Source organism: Gossypium raimondii, chromosome 4 (assembly GCF_025698545.1).
Source record: "Gossypium raimondii isolate GPD5lz chromosome 4, ASM2569854v1, whole genome shotgun sequence".
Lineage (NCBI taxonomy): Eukaryota > Viridiplantae > Streptophyta > Magnoliopsida > Malvales > Malvaceae > Gossypium > Gossypium raimondii.
This window is the reverse complement of record NC_068568.1, coordinates 42778301-42800037: the sequence shown is the minus strand read 5'-3', so window position 1 is coordinate 42800037 and position 21737 is coordinate 42778301. Positions and strand designations below refer to the sequence as shown.

General features: G+C 32.6%; 1 protein-coding gene across 1 annotated transcript; it reads right to left on the bottom strand.

Annotated features, from left to right (window-relative positions):
• Positions 1-3786: 3786 nt before the first annotated feature.
• LOC105780870 (uncharacterized) lies at positions 3787-6174 on the bottom strand. The gene is made up of 4 exons (XM_012605400.2): positions 5990-6174; positions 5325-5812; positions 4447-5047; positions 3787-4376 (listed from the first exon to the last, which is right to left on the bottom strand). The coding sequence occupies exons 1-4, from the start codon at positions 6074-6076 to the stop codon at positions 3918-3920; spliced, it is 1635 nt and encodes a 544-aa protein (XP_012460854.1). The 5' UTR covers positions 6077-6174; the 3' UTR covers positions 3787-3917.
• Between the last annotated feature and the right edge of the window lie 15563 nt (positions 6175-21737).

Below are 21737 nucleotides of genomic sequence, written 5' to 3'. Positions count from 1 at the left end.
TATTCAAACTGTTAAATCTATTATTAAAATAGGTGTAACCTATAAATTGATACTTAAACTATGTTTTTTCATTTTGGCACCTAAACAAATTTTTTTTGTCACAAGTGATACCTAAATTATTATTCTGTTACCCATTTTACACAAGAATGTTCTATATGTTAAAAGAATTTGTCACATCCCAAAAATAGGATAGAAGAAATAGGGAGAAAAATTTAGGACTTTATTTTTTTAAAGCATAGGGTAAGAGAACTAGAAGGCTTTAAAAAAAATTTTGTTAAAAAAAATAACAAGAATGAGTCTATTGGTTCAGTGTTAAAGCCTTAGCTTACCTTTAGGTCCTTATTTCTAAACCTCTTGTGTGCATTTAGCCAAAAATATTTTATTTTTCTATTTTTACCCCATGAAAGTGTAGAATTTTCAAAATAGCCCAACCAAAAAAACCATTTTTTTAAATTTAGTCCTTATTTTTAAAACAGTCCTAATTCTACATGAATTCCTAAAATCTAATTCAATTAGGGAAAAATAGTTTTATAAATATGAAGTCTTTTCAAACCCTAGAATTTTTACCTAGTAAAATTTCAAGAAAAACACCTTCAAGTTCTTCTCTTTCTCCACCATTACCAAATTAATTTTCAAAGCAAAAGGATTCAATGTTTTCAAAATCGTCCCTCTCCAAGTAGATCGTCAATATCCTCACCCAAATTAAGGTTTTTGTGTCATCAAATCAAGTGTGAGATCTAAACTTAAACCTTTTATGTATAATTGAAGTAGTAGAAAGTAGAGAACTTGTATAAGCGAACACCAAAGGAGAACCCCTCTGTATGTACGTACCTATGTGTGAGCCCTTGTGTGTAAGCCTATGCACGAGCCCTTGTGTGTAAACCTAAGAGCAAGGCCCTATGTGCGAGACCCTTGCATGTGTGAACCCTCAGCATGTGAGAACCCACTAATATGTGTGAGCCCCCTTGTATGCGAACCTTTTTTAATTCAAAACCCCTATAGGCGAGCCATCTCATGCGGACCTCTATTGTGAACCCATATGCAAAATCATATAGGATTTATTATGCAAACCCTACATGATTAGTTATGCAAACCCTATATATATACATGTGAACCCTAGGTGATTAATATGCGAACCCTTCATGTTGTTACATGTAAGCCTATGTGTTTATATATGTGAACCATATAGATTAATATGTGAACCCTAGCATGAGTAAGTGTGTGAGCCCTTATGTGCGAACTACTTGTACAAACCCTAGGTACGAACTTTGTATGTGCGAACCCCTAAGTGCGAACCCTACTTGTGCAAACCCTTTGTGCGAACCCTTAGGTGTGAACCCTACCTATGTGAACCCCTGAGTGTGCGAGCCTATATGTGCCACCCTATATGTGTGACCCTTGTAAATTGCATGAGTATGTTGTATATGTAATATTGTTTTAATTCGCATAAATTAATTACTTAAGTGAATTTGATGTGAATGAATGCTTTGACACATGTTGTTATATGATAAGTTTAAAGATATCAAATGTAGCACCAATTGATGATAAATAGCATAATATGCTAAGTATATGTGCATAGTTATATAAAAATAGGTATGGAAGATGAAAGAGTTCCGTATGAGATAGAGACAATTTAAGTCCACAGTGAAATATAGTACCGCACGAACTAGGCGGCAATGTCATCAAAACCGGATTAAATCGAGATGATAGGTTAAAAAGCCATCAAAATCAGACAATTGGGATGATAAGTTATTGTAGTAAAAGTCATCGTCACAGATGACAAGTGAATGGCCATCTTCGTCAGGAAATCCGAGATGGTTAGTTATTGATATGTATTTTGGAGTGTCGAGCAATACTCGAGGACGAATAGGATGGATGGGTGAGAAATTAAAATTGTAATTGCATCACATCATTAGTATATCCTGTGCATGCATGGATTTATTAAATATTTCTTATATTATGCTTAATTTGCTATATGTGATAAATTGAATGTTTTACTGTTTGTGTAATTATATATACCGATTTAAAAATTAGACTTACACTAAGCTGTCATAAGCTCACTTCCCCTTTTTCTTACCTATCATGTAGCGCAGAGAACTAGGACTTGGAATTGCATCGGAGCGACCTCAGATTAGCAACTTATATTGCTTTTATTTTAAAAGTTTCATTAAAGTTTTCCTTAATCGTTTTAATCTTTTAGACTTGTAATTATTAATTATTCTTACTTTTATATCTTAGGTTTGGGATTGATTAGCTTATTAAGCATGTTACTTAATTATTACTCTGATATTTGCACATTGTTCGGTTTAGAAAACTATTATTTTAAATGTTTTTTTGCTGCTTTACAAAATACCTAAAGTTTTGATAATTCTTTTCTTGAAAACCTTAACTGTTTTCAAAATGCCACAATAATAAATGTCATAATTAAATTTCTAAGAAAAGCCGACTTAGCAAAAAATCCTAAGTCGAGTTGGGGGTGTTACAAATTCCAACCAATACTAATTTGTCATGTAAACTTAAAAAATATTTATTTACTTCTTTTAATTTTTTTACATTGTTTCTCCCGCTTTATTTTTTTTTTCTATTTCTCTATTTTTTTTCTTCATTTATAATGTATTGCAATACTAGCAATGCTCGAAATTCATTCTTCTGAGGTCGAGATGCTGACGATTAATTCTGTTTTCAAACTTTATCACATGCTTGTTCAACCAGGAGATATCGAAAAAGTTATTTCATTGATTAAAACCAGTGTTTTCAGAACCAAACTGGAGATAATGGTTGAATTGATAGACTTGCAAACCAATACAGGTTGGTTGAACCAAGCTAAAAAAATAATTGAACCGGATTTCTTTATTTTTTGTTTTTGTTATTTTTGTAAATTTTAATTATTTATGCGATTGAACTAGAAGAACTAATCAAACTAAGAACTAATAGCTTGAACGATTCTACCATCGGTCTTGTTCTAAAGAAATAAAATAATATATAAGAGAAAATAATATTGTCTTTTTTACCCCATGTCATTTTTTAATTGGTTATCTTTTTATATAAAATAGACTTAATAGTTCAACTAACCATTGAACTAATGAAGTACCAACTTAGGGAAAAAAAAGTAGTTTAGGCTACTTGTAACCAAAAAAATGTTTAGGTACCAAAATAGGAAAATGCATACTTTAGATACCAATTTATGGGTTAAACATTTTTTTAAATGGGCTTAACAGTTTAACTAATAGAGATACCAACTTCGGAAAAAAAAGTAATTTAGGTACCACTTATGACCAAAAATAGTTTAGGTACCAAGACAGGAAAAAGGGTGTAATTTAGATACCAATTTGTGTGTTAAGCTAAAAAATGTCAAGATGACTATATATAAAATTTTAATAAATAAAAATAAATAAAATTATTAAATAGTAAATTAAAAATAATATAAATATATATTTTTAAATTAAAAATTAATATGGGTAGGCCTAAATGAGCTTGGATTAACCATTCACAAACATGGTTGGACTTAGGCAAAATTTTAGGCCAAGTATAAAGTGTGTTAATATTATACTTAAGCCTGACTTGAATCTAACCCGGCTCGGCCCATCAACACCTCTACTTGTGTTAAAAAAAGTTCAGGTATCAACTTGAAAAAAAGAGTATAATTTAGGTAATAATTTATGGGTTAAGTGTTTTTTTTTTTTTTTAAAATACACTTAACAATTTAACTAACAATTGGACTAATGGAGGTACTAACTTGAAAAAAAATTAGGTACCAATGAGCTTGTAAATACTAAGATGAGAAAATAGTATAATTTAAATTGTATTTTATTGGTTAAGCCAATTTTACATGAATAAACACCACTATCTTCATATAATTAAAAAGAGAAACAAACCAATTATGACTAAAATAGGGCCCTTTACACCCATTAAAGTTTTTAGGTCAAACAAAAGGCAAAAAGTGAGGTTCCAGCAGAATAAGTTGGAATAAAAGCTCCTATATTGACCTTATATCCATTACCAACATAAATGCATCCATTGCTCACCGACATTCCACCATAAACAGTTGCACCAGTCTCATATGACCACAAAATTCTCCCATTTTTAGCATCAATGGCATATATAGGTCCTTGTTTATCTGTTGAACCAGCAAAAAGTACACCATTTGCTATGGTGACAGGACCACTAACTCTGGAATTGCTCGGATCCGCTGTCGACCATAGGATTTCACCGCTTTTAGCATCCATTGCCACCCATCCACTAGCATTCGTATTTGTTTGGGACGGTATCAAAGTAAAATTCATGAATAGCGAGTTGGCTAAGTTGGTGTAGACCCTCTTCTTATCCGTAGCCGCACCCCAAGTGCCTCCTCCTCCTGGACCACCAGGTCCGACCTCCTATACATCCAGAGTGAAGGTTTTAAAGGAAAACAATGGATAGAAAAGGACACAATGAAGACAAACTTACAGTAGACCAAATAAGGTCACCATTATCTCGATTTAGAGCCCAAGCAAATCCACTTTTTTGAACAGCAACGGCAATATCTCGCTTAGTTCCATTGACATCGATACTTAGCATCATCGGGGCCTCTCCGAAATCGGCATCAGGGTTTGGACCAGGAGGACAATTCGGGGTGGAAAGATTATTGCAGGCTAAGAACCAAAGATCATATCCCCCTAGCTGACGATACCATTTGATTACACCAGTTTCCAAATCAAAAGCTAAGATTGAATTTGAGTGGTTTTCAGGCTCAATACACTTGTCTGGACTAGTCGGCACTGTTTGATTATTCTCAGCTTCTTGACATTGGCGTATTCGAAGAGGGGCTGAATATAGGTTCCCGGTGCTAACATAGATATGGTTTCGAGTTGTATCGATGGATGGACTACTTCCCCAAATGGCTGCTCCCGCATATTCCCCCTTTTGACCGAAATTATCAGGTAAAGTAAAGGTTTGCCATAGGACTTTGCCAGACCGGACATCTAATTTGGCAAAGCTACCGCGGAATATGCAGCATTGCTCTATGCTTGCGCCTTCTTCTGATGAAGATGTCCCTACGTAAAAATGCCTGCAAGATTTCTTAGATGTAAATTGCCTATGCTTTTTTAATCTATTCTTTATCTCTTTTAACATGGGTATTAGATATATATTATTTTTAAAATTTTTACTAACCCCCAACTTTGTTCCACGATCCCCATTGGATAGTTTTTAGGATTTTTTTTTTCTTTGAATCTAGAGGTTTTTGGAAAATAATATCTTTAAACTTATATCAAGACATGCATAAACACAAATATTGAATATGAATATTTGAAAGAAAAATGAAAATGGGAACAAAACAAACTAACCCTTTATAGTAAGTTCCAGACATAGTGATGATACCAGCGGGATGGTTATCAAGCAGGGTTGACCAAACAAGCTCGCCAGTTAATCTTTCGACAGCAATAACAATGGCAGGGCCAGAGATTCCAATGATGAGCAAATCATCTGCAATTGTTGGCGTTGCTCTTGCAACTGTCCAGTTAACATTCACGATAAAACCAGTGGCATTAAGCCCAGTTAACTCCTCCAAGTTTTTCTCCCAAACAAGGGACCCATCACAGGCTTTAATAGCATAGATGTTCCCGTTCCAGCTCGGAAAATAAAGGGTTCCATCGAAAATCGCTGGCGTCGCGGTTATGTCTTTGCCTGCAATGAATTCCCATTTCAAACGCAAATTGGAGACTGTTTCAGGGCTGATCATGGTCTCCTTCTCCGCATGTCTTCGGTTATATAAGTCCCCACCATGGTTCACCCAGTTTTGTGAAGACTTGGGCTCTTTGGCAACAGACTTCCACTGCAAACAACAAACATCTTATAAATATTGGTATTAGGAGATATTGTCCATTTTGAAAGTGAAAACCATTTTAACTGTTTTGAAAATCTTCTGACTTCTAACAAAAGAAATTGTCCTTAGAATGGATTCCCACAATATGCAACATAAAGCTTTAGGGTTTTTAGGAAAAGAACTTACGGTAAATCCTGCAAAGGTTGGGTTGAAAAATGGGAAAATAAATAGGAATGTGAGAATAACATTGTTGTGGAATATGGAAGCCGCCATTGAACTTGAATGTTGGTATGTATGATATATCACTGCATGAATTTATATAGAAGAACATAATCAATACCAATTTAGCAGCCATAAGTTTTGTTTTGCGTAAGGTTGTGTCCCAGAGTCGGCTAAGTAATACTTGAGGAAGGCGGTCTTCATCCTAATTGGTTTGACCATGTATGTGGTTTGAATTTATACAGTATTTTATCATTTTTACTCTATATAGAATCATATATCATATATATCGCGTGTGTGTGTGTATAATACTACAGCTCCGAGTTGATCTCAACAATCTAAATTTTTTTCACGTCAATACCTAAAATTTAAATATAAAATTATTTATGTTTATCCTTAAAACAACAAATTTTAACAATTATCTTTTATGTATAAAATTCAATATACTTATTTTTAATAAGTTTTATATATTTTGATTGGATATGTGAAATTATATATTTAAAAATAATAATATATTATTTTATTCAATGAAATGAAAATCAAATGAATTAAAATTATTAAAATATTAAATTCCAACTAAAATTAATTAATGCATACAAATAAAATATTTGTTTAATTTGAAAACCAAATGAATTAAAAATATGAAAATATTTTGTTCAATTAAAATTATATATTTAAAAATATTTTTATTAAAATGTGCTATGTTTTATTTCTAAGTAATAACAATTTCTCAATTTTTATGTTAATATTATTTAATGAAAAGAAGTATTAATTATGTTTCTTAATAAAATATTATATTTCTCAACTGTAACAAAAAAGTCAATTCTCAAAAGTTTTCAAATATAGAATTTATCGAAACTAAATAGGTAATTTCATCTTTCTCTTTTTGGTTGCTTTCCTTCCTACAATAAAATACTATAAATATTAGAGAGTAAGTGATATACAATTTAGATAATGCTAATATTTTTACTTGTATTAGAGAAACATTGTTTCTAAAATTAAAATCTATTTCTACTTTCAAAAAATTATTTTAAATTTACTTATACCATGGCGTAATAAAGAGTGACCACTATCTCATTAAAAAAATCATATTGAGCGCCATGAAAGGTGATTTCCCGCATTAATTACTGATGTTATGACAATAAAATTATATTTTTAATAATTTTGACAACATGTCTTAGTAAAAGCATCTCATTCCACTGTAATTGACAACTGTCAATGTTTATGGCTAATTTTACTATACTATATTACAACGAAAACCTCATTCAGCTTTCACAAATTTTTACCGAATTTTCTCGTCTTTTTTATTTAAAAAAATCATGTATTTTACAAAAAGTTCACAATTTCTGAATCTCTACAACATCTTCATCCGCCATTAAACCTTTTCCTAGTTTGTTTCATTTTCTTTATGTTAATAATGAAAAGTGAGAAATTGATTTTAAAGGGGTTTAAATATTGTATTTTCTCTTATCCTCATTCAGTAATCTGAAAGCCCAACACACATGCATCGCTGTCACCAAGTCTATGTCTATGTCTACGATATGTACTGGCATTTTTTTTTTTTTGATAAATATTCCTCTCATTAATGCGGAAAATTTGGTCACTTGTATTTTTTTTAGAAGACTAACACGGTGTGTTTTACCACTTTGCCCTTTCAAGAAACAATATAAATAGTAAGTCATTTTCCTAATTTTACATAACAAACAAACAACAATTTGTCTCTCATGCTCTTTTTCTTTTGTCTGTTTTCTTTTTACCAATTTTTTAGTCAAATTTTCCACTACATTTTCTGCTTTGTTTGTCAATTCCTTTCGAGAAAAACATTATCAATTTTGTTTCACCTTCTTTATTCGTGTGTACGAATCGCCACTTGACCTAGTTCGTGTCCGTTTCCGTCTTAACACGTGTCTTTGACAGGTACCCCGCGTGTTTCTTTTTAGAAAAATTTTTCTGTTTTTTTTTCAACTTTTTTTTCAGAATATTTTCAATTACAGAAAATCATCTAACTGTTGTGGAAAATCTGATAAGTTTCATTGTTTAAAGAAACTGACACTGCGTGTTTTACCGTTTTACTCCTTTGGAAAATAGCATAAATAGCAGGTCATTTTCCTCATTTTACATAACAAGCAAACAACAATCTCTCTCATTCTCCTTTTCTTTCGTCTGTTTTATTTTTAGTAGTTTTTCAGTCAATTTTTTTACTACAATTTCTGCTTTGTTTTATGATTCCTTTCGAGAAGAGTAATATCAATTGTGTTCCACCTTTTTTATTTAAGTGTACGAGCCGCCGCCCGACTAGATCTATTTCCATGTTAATATGTATCTACAACACGTACCGCACGTGTTTCCTTTTGGATAAAATTTATGTTTTTCTTTTTTAAATTATTTTAAAAATATTTTCAATTGCTGAAAATTCTCTGATTGTTGCAAAAAAACCTGGTCAATTGCATTTTTTGAAGAAACTAACATTATATTTTACCATTTTACCCTTTTAGAAAACAATATAAATAGCAGGTCATTTTTCTCTGTTTACATAACAACCAAACATCAATCTTTTTCTCATTCTCCTTTTCTCTCATCTGAGTTCTTTTTAACAATTTTCAATCAAATTTTCAACTACATTTTTTTTGCTTTGTTTTATGATTTCTTTCGAGAAGTGCAATATCAATTGTGTTTCACCTTCTTTACTCGGGTATACAAATCGCCGCTCAGACTTGGTATGGCGTGTCCATGTCCGTCTTAACACGTGTCTACGACATGTACCGTGTGTGTTTCTTTTTGGATAATTTTTTTGGTTTTTTCTTTTTTTTTAAATATTTTCAGTTCTGGAAAATCCTCTAACTATTGTGAAAAATCTGGTCAGTTGCTTTTTTTTAGGAAACTAACAATGCATGTTTTACCGTGTTGCCCCTTCGGAAAAAAATATAAGGGTCTGTTTGTTTGCCAGTAAAATGTTTTTCAAAAAATGATTTCTGAAAAATGATTTACTGAAAATATTTTCTGGTGTTTGGATGAATCTATGTAAAATATTTTATGTTGTTCGGTAGATTTCCTAAAAATATTTTCCGGAAAAGTTATTTTTACATATATTAATAAATTTTATATTTTAAATTGTTTTTACATATATAGCAATGATTTATTATTAAATATATAATAATACTCAATTATTAAACTACAATATTAACCGTCATAAATTGAAAACAATCAAATTCAAATAAATTATTTGTAATTGTGTTAAAAAATAAAAAACAAGGATTGAATAATTATAAATTAGTTTCCAAACCACAATTACTACTAGAAATTAATAATATTATCCAAATGTATAATTAGTAGTACACCACATGATAACAACAATATTTTCCAAGTGCATAACTAATATTACACCACATTAAAGTATCAAGATCTTCAACCTTAAAGCCAAATTATACTTTACATATATATACTTAAAATTATAGTTTTCTACATAAAATTATCTGTGTGAGTGTATTAGGAGCTTCAAAACATACAACAATGTTTTCATTTCAACAACTTCTTCGAGTTCTTTGACCAACCATTAGTATTACCTTATCTTAAGAAACCAACATGACATTAGGCTTGAAATACAAAACAGTGCATTATAACTAAAATGCTCAAGAGTCTCCTTATCATTGCCTCTTATATCCAAACCAAACAAAGAGTAGATCCAGCTCATGCACACCAAAAGGCAAGATGGTAAACACAAGACACAGATCTAAGGATACAAATATAGTCATCCATTATATCATGGTTCTTATGGATAGAACAACAAAGACTAGTAATAAATTGCATATATTATGGCATGTCAAATTGCATCAGATGAGTTAAATATAACCATGGATACTTATAATGGCATATTTCTAAGACATCAAAAAGTACACTTCAAAAAATGTTTATTTGTGTTAGGAAATTGTTATTACAAGTAGTACACTTCAAAAATTGTTATTTCTAATTGTTGTTTTTCATTTAAGCTAACATCAGAAACATTGGTTTGGGAGGTAGATGCTGCCTTCTTGGCTTTCTCACGCTTTTTTTCTTACTAATTCCTCCAAATTGCAAGAAAGGAGGGATCAATTGTAACAATACTTGGTAAACATACTCTAAATAATTATTTGTTCATTTGCAAAAACCCATTTATGTAATAAAATCTAACTGAAAACTTTTATCATAAGCATAAATCCAAAGTAAAAATTATACAAAATCCAATAAACCAAATGGACGGTTTAGGAGGATATTAACTTTTCAAACTATGTAAAAGGCGCAACATTCAAAGACAAAACATAGAAATCTAGAATGGGAGTTCTTTTTGTTTACCAACCCTAATTAGTAAAGCATGAATGACTACTAAAAAAATCAGAAGAAGAGTTCTAAACAAGCAGAATAGATTCAACACATCACAAAATATAAGTACAAATAAGACACTTCACTCAGGCACAAACGCATATAGGCAACCTTAAACTGCAATGCTATCGTTATGCAACTTAAATACACTCTTCATTTGAAATCATTATTATTAGAGTGTCAAATGCAGTGAAGCTTCTTCATCTTTTCCAGCTTGAATATAAACAAAAGCACTTAATGACAAAAGTGAACTCTAAAATCCAATTTAAGAAGAAAAACCAAAAAACATTGGTCATATTTTTAGCTCTAATAGCATCACCTTAGGCAGTTCCAAATATTTAATGCATAAAAGCATTGAAATTCCCAAAAAGTGTAATCTAACAAAATAATTGATTCCATATACCATCAATTCTAGACATGATCTACCAAAGAATTGCAAGACAATGCAAATATGCTACAGATCATATATGAAAATACAAAAATAGACCGCCAATTCTAGTCCTATTCTGAAATCGATATCCAAAATAGCTGACTATATAGTAACCAAACCATTTACCAGATCGAAAATCATATTTCAAAACAGAAAGAAACCATCAAATCAATCGATAAAGAGAAAAATCAAGAACAAAAAGATGTACCCGGCGATTCCCAGCTTCTAGATGCTCTTGTTTCCGTGAAGAAGGCAAGTCCTGAGCCGACACCATTTTCATTTTACCCTTTCTCTTTTTTTAAAAAAATTTAACGATGAGAATCCAAAATCAACAAATGAACAATGAAAACTTTGAAAAATTGAATTTATTTTACAGAAATCTCAACTATTTTCTCCATTTCAAAGAAATCAAATGCGGGAAAATTGAATCCAAACTTGTAAATATCAAAACTGAGCTCTCTGTAGAAGATGTCTGGGAACTCCTTTATGAAGGTCCGAATAGGATAACCCATATTCACGTAACAATCATGCTTCTCCTCTTCCTCTTTGCTGGGCTTCAATCCTTGCTTCACCGGAGCCGAAAATTGTATGTACAACCTCAAGTTTTGGCTTAAACCTGAAACTGTACTGCCGACATCTTTAACACCGACCCTAGTGTTGGTCCTTGACCAAACTTTCTCATCATCGTTCTTCAAAATCGCCCAGCTCTTGAGGAATTTAGGGCGGGGGCAGGGTACCTGGCAAATTTGCTAATAGATTGAAAAAAGAGAAGAAGATAGATAGATAGATAGATAGATAACAAAAATCAGAATGATTGAAGAGATAAAAATGGGTAGACCAGGGAGAATATAAAGGAGGGTACTTGGCAATGGCACTGATTTGCAACCCAAGGGGAAGGGGAAGGGGAAGAGGAAAGGGGAGAAGAATGCGTCATTTTCCCATGGTTTGGAAAATGTCTTACCGAAAAAAAACTAGTAAGACATTTTCCCAAAAGAAGGCATTATTTTCCCGTGTTTTGGAAAAGCTTTTACAGTGGGAATTTGTTTTCCACCAAACAAACGGTGGAAAATGATGAAAATATCTTCTAGAAAACAAAATACAAGCAAACAAATAGACCCTAAATAGCAGGTAATTTTCCTCATTTTACATAATAAGCAAACAAAAATCTTTTCTCATTCTCCTTTTCTTTGGTTTGTTTTCTTTTTAGCAAATTTTCAGTCAAAATTTTTACTGCATTTTTTGCTTTGTTTTATGATTCCTTTCGAGAACAAATCTTTAAGCTAAATTTGGTTTGAATATTACTTTTTACGTATATTTTACTATATAAGTTAAGAATAAACTAATCCAATTAGTAATATTTTGAGAAAGTCTTATTTTTACAAGGGTTATTACTCATATTTATTTTACTATATTTTACTATATAAGTTAGCAATAAATCAATTTTTCTTTATTTTATGTCTAATTATTGTAATATATATATATATGTCATAAGTAAACTTTTTCCTCATATTATTACCCTAGTAACCAAACGAGGCATTAGTGTTATATTCATTATATGTGTTTTTACTTTTACATTTTTAACACATTTATCTTACATTTTTATTCAAGACAAATTTTGTAATCCTCCATATAATACAACAGCAAATCTACTACTATAAAATATTCCTTCATGGTATGGTTTTCATTGCTAAGTTAATTATAATTGTTTACCATCAATACATTTATTTAAATTCCACATGCTTATCGTCCTCATACTTCAGTGGCAATAACAAATTGTACATAAAATTTGGGGTGCCTCTTTTCTGTGAAAAAGTGTCAAACAATCCATTGTGTTTTGTTGTGGACAAGGTCCTTAATAAGCTCAACAGATAGGATGCTAGGAAGTTACCTATAATGGGCAGAGCTACTATAGCAAATTCAAACTTATTGTCTATCCCTAACTATTTCATGCAATCCATGATGATCCTTAAAGGGTTGTGTGATGAGATCAAGTGTACTGTTTGAAAATTTATTTGGGGTTCTACTGAGGACCAACTAAAGATATCTTTAGTCAATTGGGAGTCAATTTGTCAACCCTGTTCATGTGGGGGACTGAGATTTAGGCATTTGAGAGACCAAAATACCTCTTTCATGATGAAGTTGGGGTATTATTTAGTCTCCAAATCGAATACTTAATAGATTCACATTCCTCGATCCAAGTACGAAATGGAAGGGACTTTGCCAAAAAGTATCTCATGAGGACAATGCTCATTCCTTTAGAAGGCTCTTTCTAAGGTTTGGCCCTTACTCTAAGAGAATTTGCTTTAGTCAATTGGTAATGGTAACAATATTAGATGTTGGATGGATCCCTAGATTCTAGATGTGGGATCTTTATTTCTTCACGTACCATCCCACACTAATATCAAGATGGATAGTTTACTTCGTGAGATGGTTACTGATGACGGCTCATAGAATCTAGAGCTCTTTTGGCTTCAGCTTTCGGAGGAAAGTATTAGACGTATTGTGGGTATCCCCCACTACATCCGTCAGCAGGCATTGACAGGATTGATTGGGCTCAAACTTCAACTGGCTTATTCTCTCCCAAAAGTGCTTATTCGAAGGTACAGGAAAAGTCGAGGAATCCGAGAGATCTAGTTTGGAGCATACCATGGAAATTTCAAAGCCCCTAGAGAGTTAGATTTTTCATTTGGCTTGTATTGAAACAGCGCCTACTCACCAAAATGGAGCGAGTTAAACATGGTATAGGACATGATTGTTCTTATGTACCATTCTAAAGATATTCTGCACAGCATTAGAGACTATCCTGTAGCTAGAGAAATTTGGTTGCAAGTCATTGCAGTTGAGAATTGTCTGAGTTTTTTTGCAGGAAACCTTCATGAATGGTTAGTCTAATTTACATATTTCTTCTTCTTCAAATTTTGGTGAGGTGAATCCACGAAACTAACTAAAAATTTGACTAAGGCAAGTGCACCTATCAATTAATAGTATAACTACGATGAGCAACTATATCGTTCCCACGAAGACTAAAAGTACTAGTAATTACCGTCTTTCTATTATTTAACCGAATAATTCGAGTGATTGATTAAAAACTAAAATTAACTAAATTAATTAACTAATGAACACGACAAAGAATAAATCAGGAAAATAAACAATTAACAACCAAGAAGAGAAACAATACCCAAGAAAGAATTCACCTAGATTTCATCTGTGACTATCAATCTAAATTACAAAATTTTTTTTACTTACTAACCTATTCCATAGAAATCCCTAAATTATGCTAATATCTTTTCTAGAATAAGAGCAACTGACTCTAGGTTGATTAATTGAAATTTCTTTCTAATTAAAATCCTTATTATCGCATTAACTCATGTTATGAATTTCCCTATTAGATTTAACTCTAATCCGATAGATTTATGTCATCCTATTCCTAGGATTGCATACAACTCCACTCAACTATGCAAGATCTACTCTTAAACAGGTTCTATTCAACCTCCGATTTAAACACATCAAACGTGGATTAATAGTCTAGAAATGTTAAACCAAGAATTAAGTACACATAATTGAGAACAAGAAACTAAGAATTTATTGCATAAAATAAAAATCAAATGACAAAATCCATCATAGGGTTCATCTCCCTAGGTATTTAGAAAATTAGTTCATGCTTGAAAATAAAAACATCCAAGATACAGTATAACCGAAAGAAATAAAAAAACTTATGATAACCTCCTAAGAAATCAATTGGGAGCATTCAATCTTGATGAAAATCTGCTTCAGAATAAACTTCAATGATGTTTTTCGAGTTGTTTCTTAAATGTTATATGATGGTTCTTTCTTATCTTCTTATTTTTGTCATATGTATTAGAATGCCCCAAAAACCTAAAAATCGTGATTTTTTATAATTCAAGGTGCAAATCCGCAAAATTGACACAGCCTACCACATGGCCGTGTGGTATCCCTTGTGGTTCACACGACCATGTGGAATAGGTCAGCCCATGTGGCTCTTGTAGCTTGCTCCGATTTTCACTCGTTTTTCGCTCCTTTTGATCCCAAGTGCTCTATTAAGCATAATAACATAAATTTAAAGGATTAATAGTATAAAATTTAGAATTAACATTGAATAATCACCCAAAAACGCATTAAGAATGAGATTAAAAAATGTTACTTTTAGCAATTATCATGAGGTGTGTTGGTCAAGTTTATTTGGTTTGCTTATATGGAGAATTTGAAAGAATCAAAATCTCATCATGTTTCAGGGAGCTTCTTGGAGTACAACTTAAATAGTTAAATTTCATATACATGGGCTAAGAAATTTGCCTCCTTTCATCATAAGGACCTGACCAAACACCAGGTACCAAGATCAATAACCTTAGTGTTGGATAAATGGATACAGCTATGTACTGATCGTCCGCTTAAGGTTGATTCGTGTTCTGCTACAGCTGGGGGAATTTTAAGGCATTGGAATAGGGAATGAATAATGGGGTTTACCAGTTTTTTGGGTGAATGCTCAGCCTTTGATGCAGAACTGTGGGGAATTCTTGATGGGTTGACTCTTATCCTTAATAGCAGCCTTGTCGGAGTTATGATTCAAACAGACGGTCTAGATACAATCAAAGCTATACAGGAAACTTCTTGAACGACTTTGAACTCTACCTTAATCAGTACTCACCATCTTTTAGAGAATGGAGAACCTTGGGCTATTCAACGCATCCCTAGAGAGCTTAATAATGATGCTGATTATATTGTCAAATTAGCCTTTGATACTAGATAGAGCTTGAAGGCTTTTAAGAAGTCTCCTAGGGAAGTATTAGCAATGTTTCCTATTATTTTAGCAAGTGGCAGTCTTGCTCAGGGAAATTTTGATATAATCTGATATGCTATAGGCTGATTTTTCTCTTTACCAAAAAAAATATATTCTCTTAATTAACAACTGTCAATGTTTATGTCTAATTTTACTAATCTTTTACTATACTATATTACAAGCAAAACCTCATTCAGCTTTCAAATATTTTTACCGAATTTTCTCATCTTTCTGATAAAAAAATCATGTATCGTACAAAAAGTTCACAATCTCTAAATCTCTACTACTAAAATTTCACTACATCTTCATCCACCATTCAACATTTTTCAAGTTTGTTTCATTTTCTTTATTCATATTAGCATCTACTATTCATGTTATATACGCTATCTACATTGAGCGAAATAATAATATTTTTTTACTTAAAATTGCTTACACATATTACCAAATAGAAAAATGAATCATTGTTGCAAGCTTTAATTTTAGGTCTTATTATTAATAATTATCTATTAACAATTTTTATTACATTTTACAAATCTTTAAACTACATTTGGTTGGAAGATATTTTTACGTGTGTTTTATTGTATAAGTTAGCAATAAATTAATTCAAGAGGTAATATTTAGCTACTCTCATAACTTAATTTTTGACAAAGACTAGGAAAAGTCTTGCTTATTTTAAAGAGGTCTTATTTTTTTACAAGAGTTATTACTCATCTTTCTATCTTCAAATTTAAATTTAGATTAATCATTTTATATTTTGTCTATTTATTGTAATATATACGCAATAAATAAGTTTTTCCTTATGTTACTACCCTAGTAACCAAACGAGACATTAGTGTTATATTCATTATATATATTTATACTTTTACATTTTTAACTCCTTTTATCTTACATTTTTTATTTTAGTCAAATTTTGTAATCCTCCACATAATACAATAGGCAAATCTACTATTGTAAAATATCCCATTATAGTATAGTTTTCATTGCTAAGTTAATTATTAATTATTTACTTGTAACACCACAAACCTGGCCTAGACATTACGACCAGACCTGGAGATGATGCCGTAAATCGATTGAAAATTTGAATTTCATTTCTTTTTGAAAAATCATCATTTAACTTTTGTTCCTTAAAATTTGGTTTGTTTCTAAGCCCATCTCTCTTAATTGATTATAAAAACGTTGTTTATATAGAAAAGTTTATTTTTAAAACACCTGAGTTTGCAGTAAAAAGTCTTATTTGAGTTTAGTTTTGAAAACATGGTTTGTAATTTAAAAATCAACGTTTCGCAAAACAAGTTGTAAACCCACCAAAAATGATAAAATGGTTAAAAATTAGAAAGTAAAGTCCATAAATTTAAACAGACCCAAAATGGCCAAAAATAGTCTAAATTTTACAAACCACGTAAAATCTAAAAAAAAAATCATAATCGAGCTCCTGCCGCATCAATCCGCTTAAGTCTGAGGGCTAACTGAAAGTGATAGACATTCAGAGAGTGAGTTTTTGAAACTTAGTGTGTAACATATAATTCAAACAACAGAAAGTATTTAAACAGATATAGTAGATGTGAACATATCAAAGCAGTACAAATGCAAAAATATAATCCTACCCCGATCCGTTACACACCAACTCAGACCATCCCAACACACCATATAGGGTATGAAACACCCATCAAGCCCTACACACCACTTAATGTTGGTATGACACTTTCAGAATATTTGTAGCTTAACTGCCAAACCAATAAGTGAATTATAGCCATGTACAGAAATAGATGTGGTTGTTCCACCAGTTACGACAGATAATTAAACTGCCCACACTTTATAACACCCCTAACCCATATCCATCGCTGGAACAAGGTTACAGAGCATTACCGAACAAACAAAATAGTAAATCATTCAAATCATACATTAATACAAACATAACCAAATTTCATTCAAATACATACATAATGTTCCTTAACCAAGCCTTCAAGGCCTCAAAAATACTATAGAAACAATTCGGGACTAAATCGAAAACATTTGAATTTTAGGAAAATGGTTGAAAAGTTTAGACTGTAAGGGTCACAGACCATGTGGCCAGGACATGTGACTCACATGGTTGAGACACACGCCCGCGTTTCAGACCGTGTAGACATTCGAAATACAGACACATGGTCGTGTCTCAACCCGTGTCCATGCCCGTGTAACTCTCTAACTTGGGTCACACGGCCAAGCCACACGCCCGTGTGCCATGCCGTGTGCTAGGTTGTGTAACTACCTGACTTCTATGCCTTGAACCTACAGAGGACACACGACCGTGTCGCATGGCCATGTGTCACACAAGGTTGAGACACACACTCATGTCTCAGGCCGTGTGGCCCCAAAATGAACCTTAAAACGCAAGTTTACCATTTCAAATTGCTTGGACCTTAAGAAACTCAAATACCAACCAAAATACGAATTCAAAATGACACTAATTGAGCCAAAAACACATCAAAACCAACCTAATCAATGCCTAACCAATGTACCGTCATTGGTACCAGAAGTATATAAAATTTTACAACAAAATAAACATTGATTCAATACAGCAATTCACTCATGCAATGCTTAATCAAAATACCTATCAAAGGTACCACAACCACAACAATTCAATTATAGATATACCATACATACTACCATAACAACTATACATCATTCTCATATAATATGTAAGTTGGTTATTTGCACAAAATATCATTCATAATATTTACATAAGCCAAACATTAACCAAAACCACACAAGAGCCTATACATGTCATATAATCTAAATTAAACGTTTCAAAAACTACCGAGATAAGCTGGATAGTGTAACTTGAGTGCCGATCTGATCGTCCAACCTTATGAGAATCTACAATGACATTAAACAACACAAGTAAGCTTAATGAAGCTTAGTAAGTTTGACAAGTTAAACGATACATCTTACCAAACTAACTATAATAATTCAAACAATAATAATCATCCAAGAGAATTCCTTGCCATTCACAACTTCAATCGATAAATACATCCGTGTTCAGATTAATACGAAATAAATGACATATATTTCAAATTCATTAAACAAATTACCTTACCGAGATTTTTCCATTTGAAGAACGACTTACAAGTAAGAGTACATCGTCAACAGAAGCTCATAAGAGTTGGTCCTCCTGAATATGCGAACAGAAGCTCGTAAGAGCTGAACAGAAGCTCAAAAGAGTTGATCTTATAACACCTCTGATTTTAGGGTTAAAAGTTTTTAGGGTTTTCATTTAGGGTCTATGTGTAGCTCGACCAATTATGTGTGTTTCTGCATTCTAGTGACAGAATGGGTCTGCTAGTCTGGTGGTTAGCTGTGTGTTAGTTTAGCCTGGGGTCCCAGGTTCGAGTCCTTAGGTGTGTTATGAGGGAATTATTTTTATTTAGCTTTTTTTTGTGGAAACTTTTAATTAATTAATTTTATTTTATTTTGTTTCTTTTCCCTCATTTTTTTTTCACGTTCTCTCCTCTCCCTTACCGTTATTTTTCTTTCTCTTTCTTTCATTTTTGGATTTCTTGCACCTTTTGAAAAAAAAACAAAAGAACGGTTTTGTTTATGATTTTTGAAAAGCTACGATTTTCTTGTCGTCAAGTCGGTGTCTGGGTGTACATCACGAACTAAGGTGTGGGTTTCGAACTTTTCTTTTACAGTATTGAAATTTTGAAATGCATATGTGAAATTCGGTAATTGTGGATGCATTTCTAAATTTTTTAGTTTTGATATTAGATTCCATGGAGTTTAGTTATGTCTTGGGTACTACGGGAATTAAACCGTATGTTTTTTGGTATTAAAACGGATAATAATAATTTTTAAGCAATTTCGGGGTGGGTTTTAGATCTACTGATGTTGGAAATGCGTTTCAGGAAAGAAAGGCACGATTTGCAGCCAATTTTAGTATGGTTTCGTGACCACAAGGTTGGCCACACGGGCGGTTCACACGGCCGTGTACATTTAAAATTTAGGGTTTCTAAGCAAATTCTGGTGCCACACAGTCGTGTGGCTATTTTGGGGATTTTAGTTGACTTCCACACAGGATACGGTTGTGTGCATTTGGGGATTAGGGTTTGTATGGTTTTGTGCCGCATGGTTGTGTGGCCAATATAGGGATTTAGGGATCCCACACGGGCGTATGTGTCCCTCACACGACTGTGTTTGCCTTGTACCTTATTTTAGCACAAATGGTCAGAGAGTTACACGGTCGGATCACATGGCCATGTCCCTAAGTCACTCGGGAGTGTACCTTAGCCACACGGTCGTACGTTTCCTTTCACACGGACATGTGCCTATCCACATGCGCATGTTGACCCCCACACAGCCCAGGCACTTTCACATGACCGGAGCACACGGCCGTGTGGCCCTGTTTTGTAAACTTTTGTTCTGTAGCATAACTTATATGTTCTATTCCTTGTGTCATCCAACAGTTGTTGGGGTCTCTGTATAAGTAATAAGGACTCTGATACGACTTAGGGTCGTGTGATTAATGGTAAACATGGTGCTAAACTTTTGATTTGATAGTTCGTGTTTGTATTGTACTCTGCAAAATGAAATCATGTCTGATAACTGTGAAGAAATTTGACATTAAGTTTGTGTGTGTAAGAGCATTCTGATTCTGTACTCTGATTCTGTGTGCCTGATTCCAAAGAGTGTGTATTTTTGTAATTGCACGGAATTCTGTATTTGTCTGACTATTTCGACCTTCTGTGTTTGTGTGATTGATCGTGTTTGGTGTGTATTATTGCATTTGCATCTTGATTTGGGGTTTGGTTGTGAAGAGAAAGAAGACTGATACTAATCTGATCTAGCAATTTAATTGCAACATATCTGTACAGCGGTTTACCGCAATGCACTGTATTGTATCTACGTTAGCTTTGCTACGTACTTTTATCTGAGTGGCTTAATCCACATACATGGTGTGTAAGGTTGGATGAACCTTTTTTTGTCTGTTTAACTTATCATTTGTGATTGTTCTTGCATGTAAGGACGTTTTGTAACACTATGTGTGATGATAAGTGCTTTGCTTGAGTACGTTCGTTTGGGACGTTGGCTTCGTGTATACCTTCTGGTTCTGTATATCTTTGAAAGTACGTTTCATTGTTGTACTGCTATCTAGAATTTCGGTCTGTAATTTTGTTATTAGTCATGTCTCGAACTCACACTGAGCTCATATAGCTCACCCCCTTAGTGTTTCCCTTTTCAGGTACATTTCTGAATTCTGATGCTGGACTCGACACTCCGGAGGTCTCGGAGTTACGCGTTTTAAATAATTGGTTTAAGTATTGTTTTGAAAACTGTGGTATGAACTTTCGTATTAAATACATGTAAGCGTTATTTGGACTAAGGTTTTTGTAATACCGGGATTTTATATCTAAGATTTTTTATGAAACTTAAATACGGTAATGTTTTTCGGTTTGTTAAACTAAAATTTCCCACGATCACTTCGATGATCAATGTGACCTCCGAAATTCGGTCTAAACTCATAGGCCGAGTATTGGGGTGTTACAAATCCACCCAAATCACACCAAACAGAAAGTATAACGCGAGAGTTTGCAACAAATGCTAAACCTCGGTTTACTTAGGTAATATGCCGATATCTCCCTCCAATACCATCTCCAGTCCAAACCCCGTCATACACAAAACACGAATGTACTCAAATCTCGCATTCGATTCAAACCGAATATCAAATTCTATGTTATAATTCAATCAATAATTTATTTCCAACAATAGAATATATATATATATATATATATATATATAATACCAATCACCAATTAATACAACTGTTAAATTTTAATTGTACGAACTTACCTAGACTGAATTGTAATCGTTGCAGAAGTTTAAGAACTATTTCGTTATTTTTCCTTTTCCACAAGTACCTCTGAAATTTTGATCTAAAATGAAAATTTCTTAATTTATTAGCATATATTTCATTTCCAAACCATTTTACACTTAATACCCTTTTATTTTTCAAAATTACAAAATTATCCTAAAATTTTACCATTTTGTACAATTTACTCCTTAACTCCAAATTCATCAAATTAACAAATTTTCTCAAATAAATATTTATCCAAATATACCAGACCCTTAAGAAGCCCTAATAATCACTAAAT

Bases quoted from the DNA above. Each gene is read 5' to 3' on its own strand.
- LOC105780870 (XM_012605400.2), bottom strand. From the start codon at position 6,076: ATGGCGGCTTCCATATTCCACAACAATGTTATTCTCACATTCCTATTT. The intron at 5,813-5,989 runs GTAAGTTCTTTT...TGTTGTTTGCAG, and splicing joins CAACCTTTGCAGGATTTACC to TGGAAGTCTGTTGCCAAAGA. The intron at 4,377-4,446 runs GTAAGTTTGTCT...CTGGATGTATAG, and splicing joins GTGACCTTATTTGGTCTACT to GAGGTCGGACCTGGTGGTCC.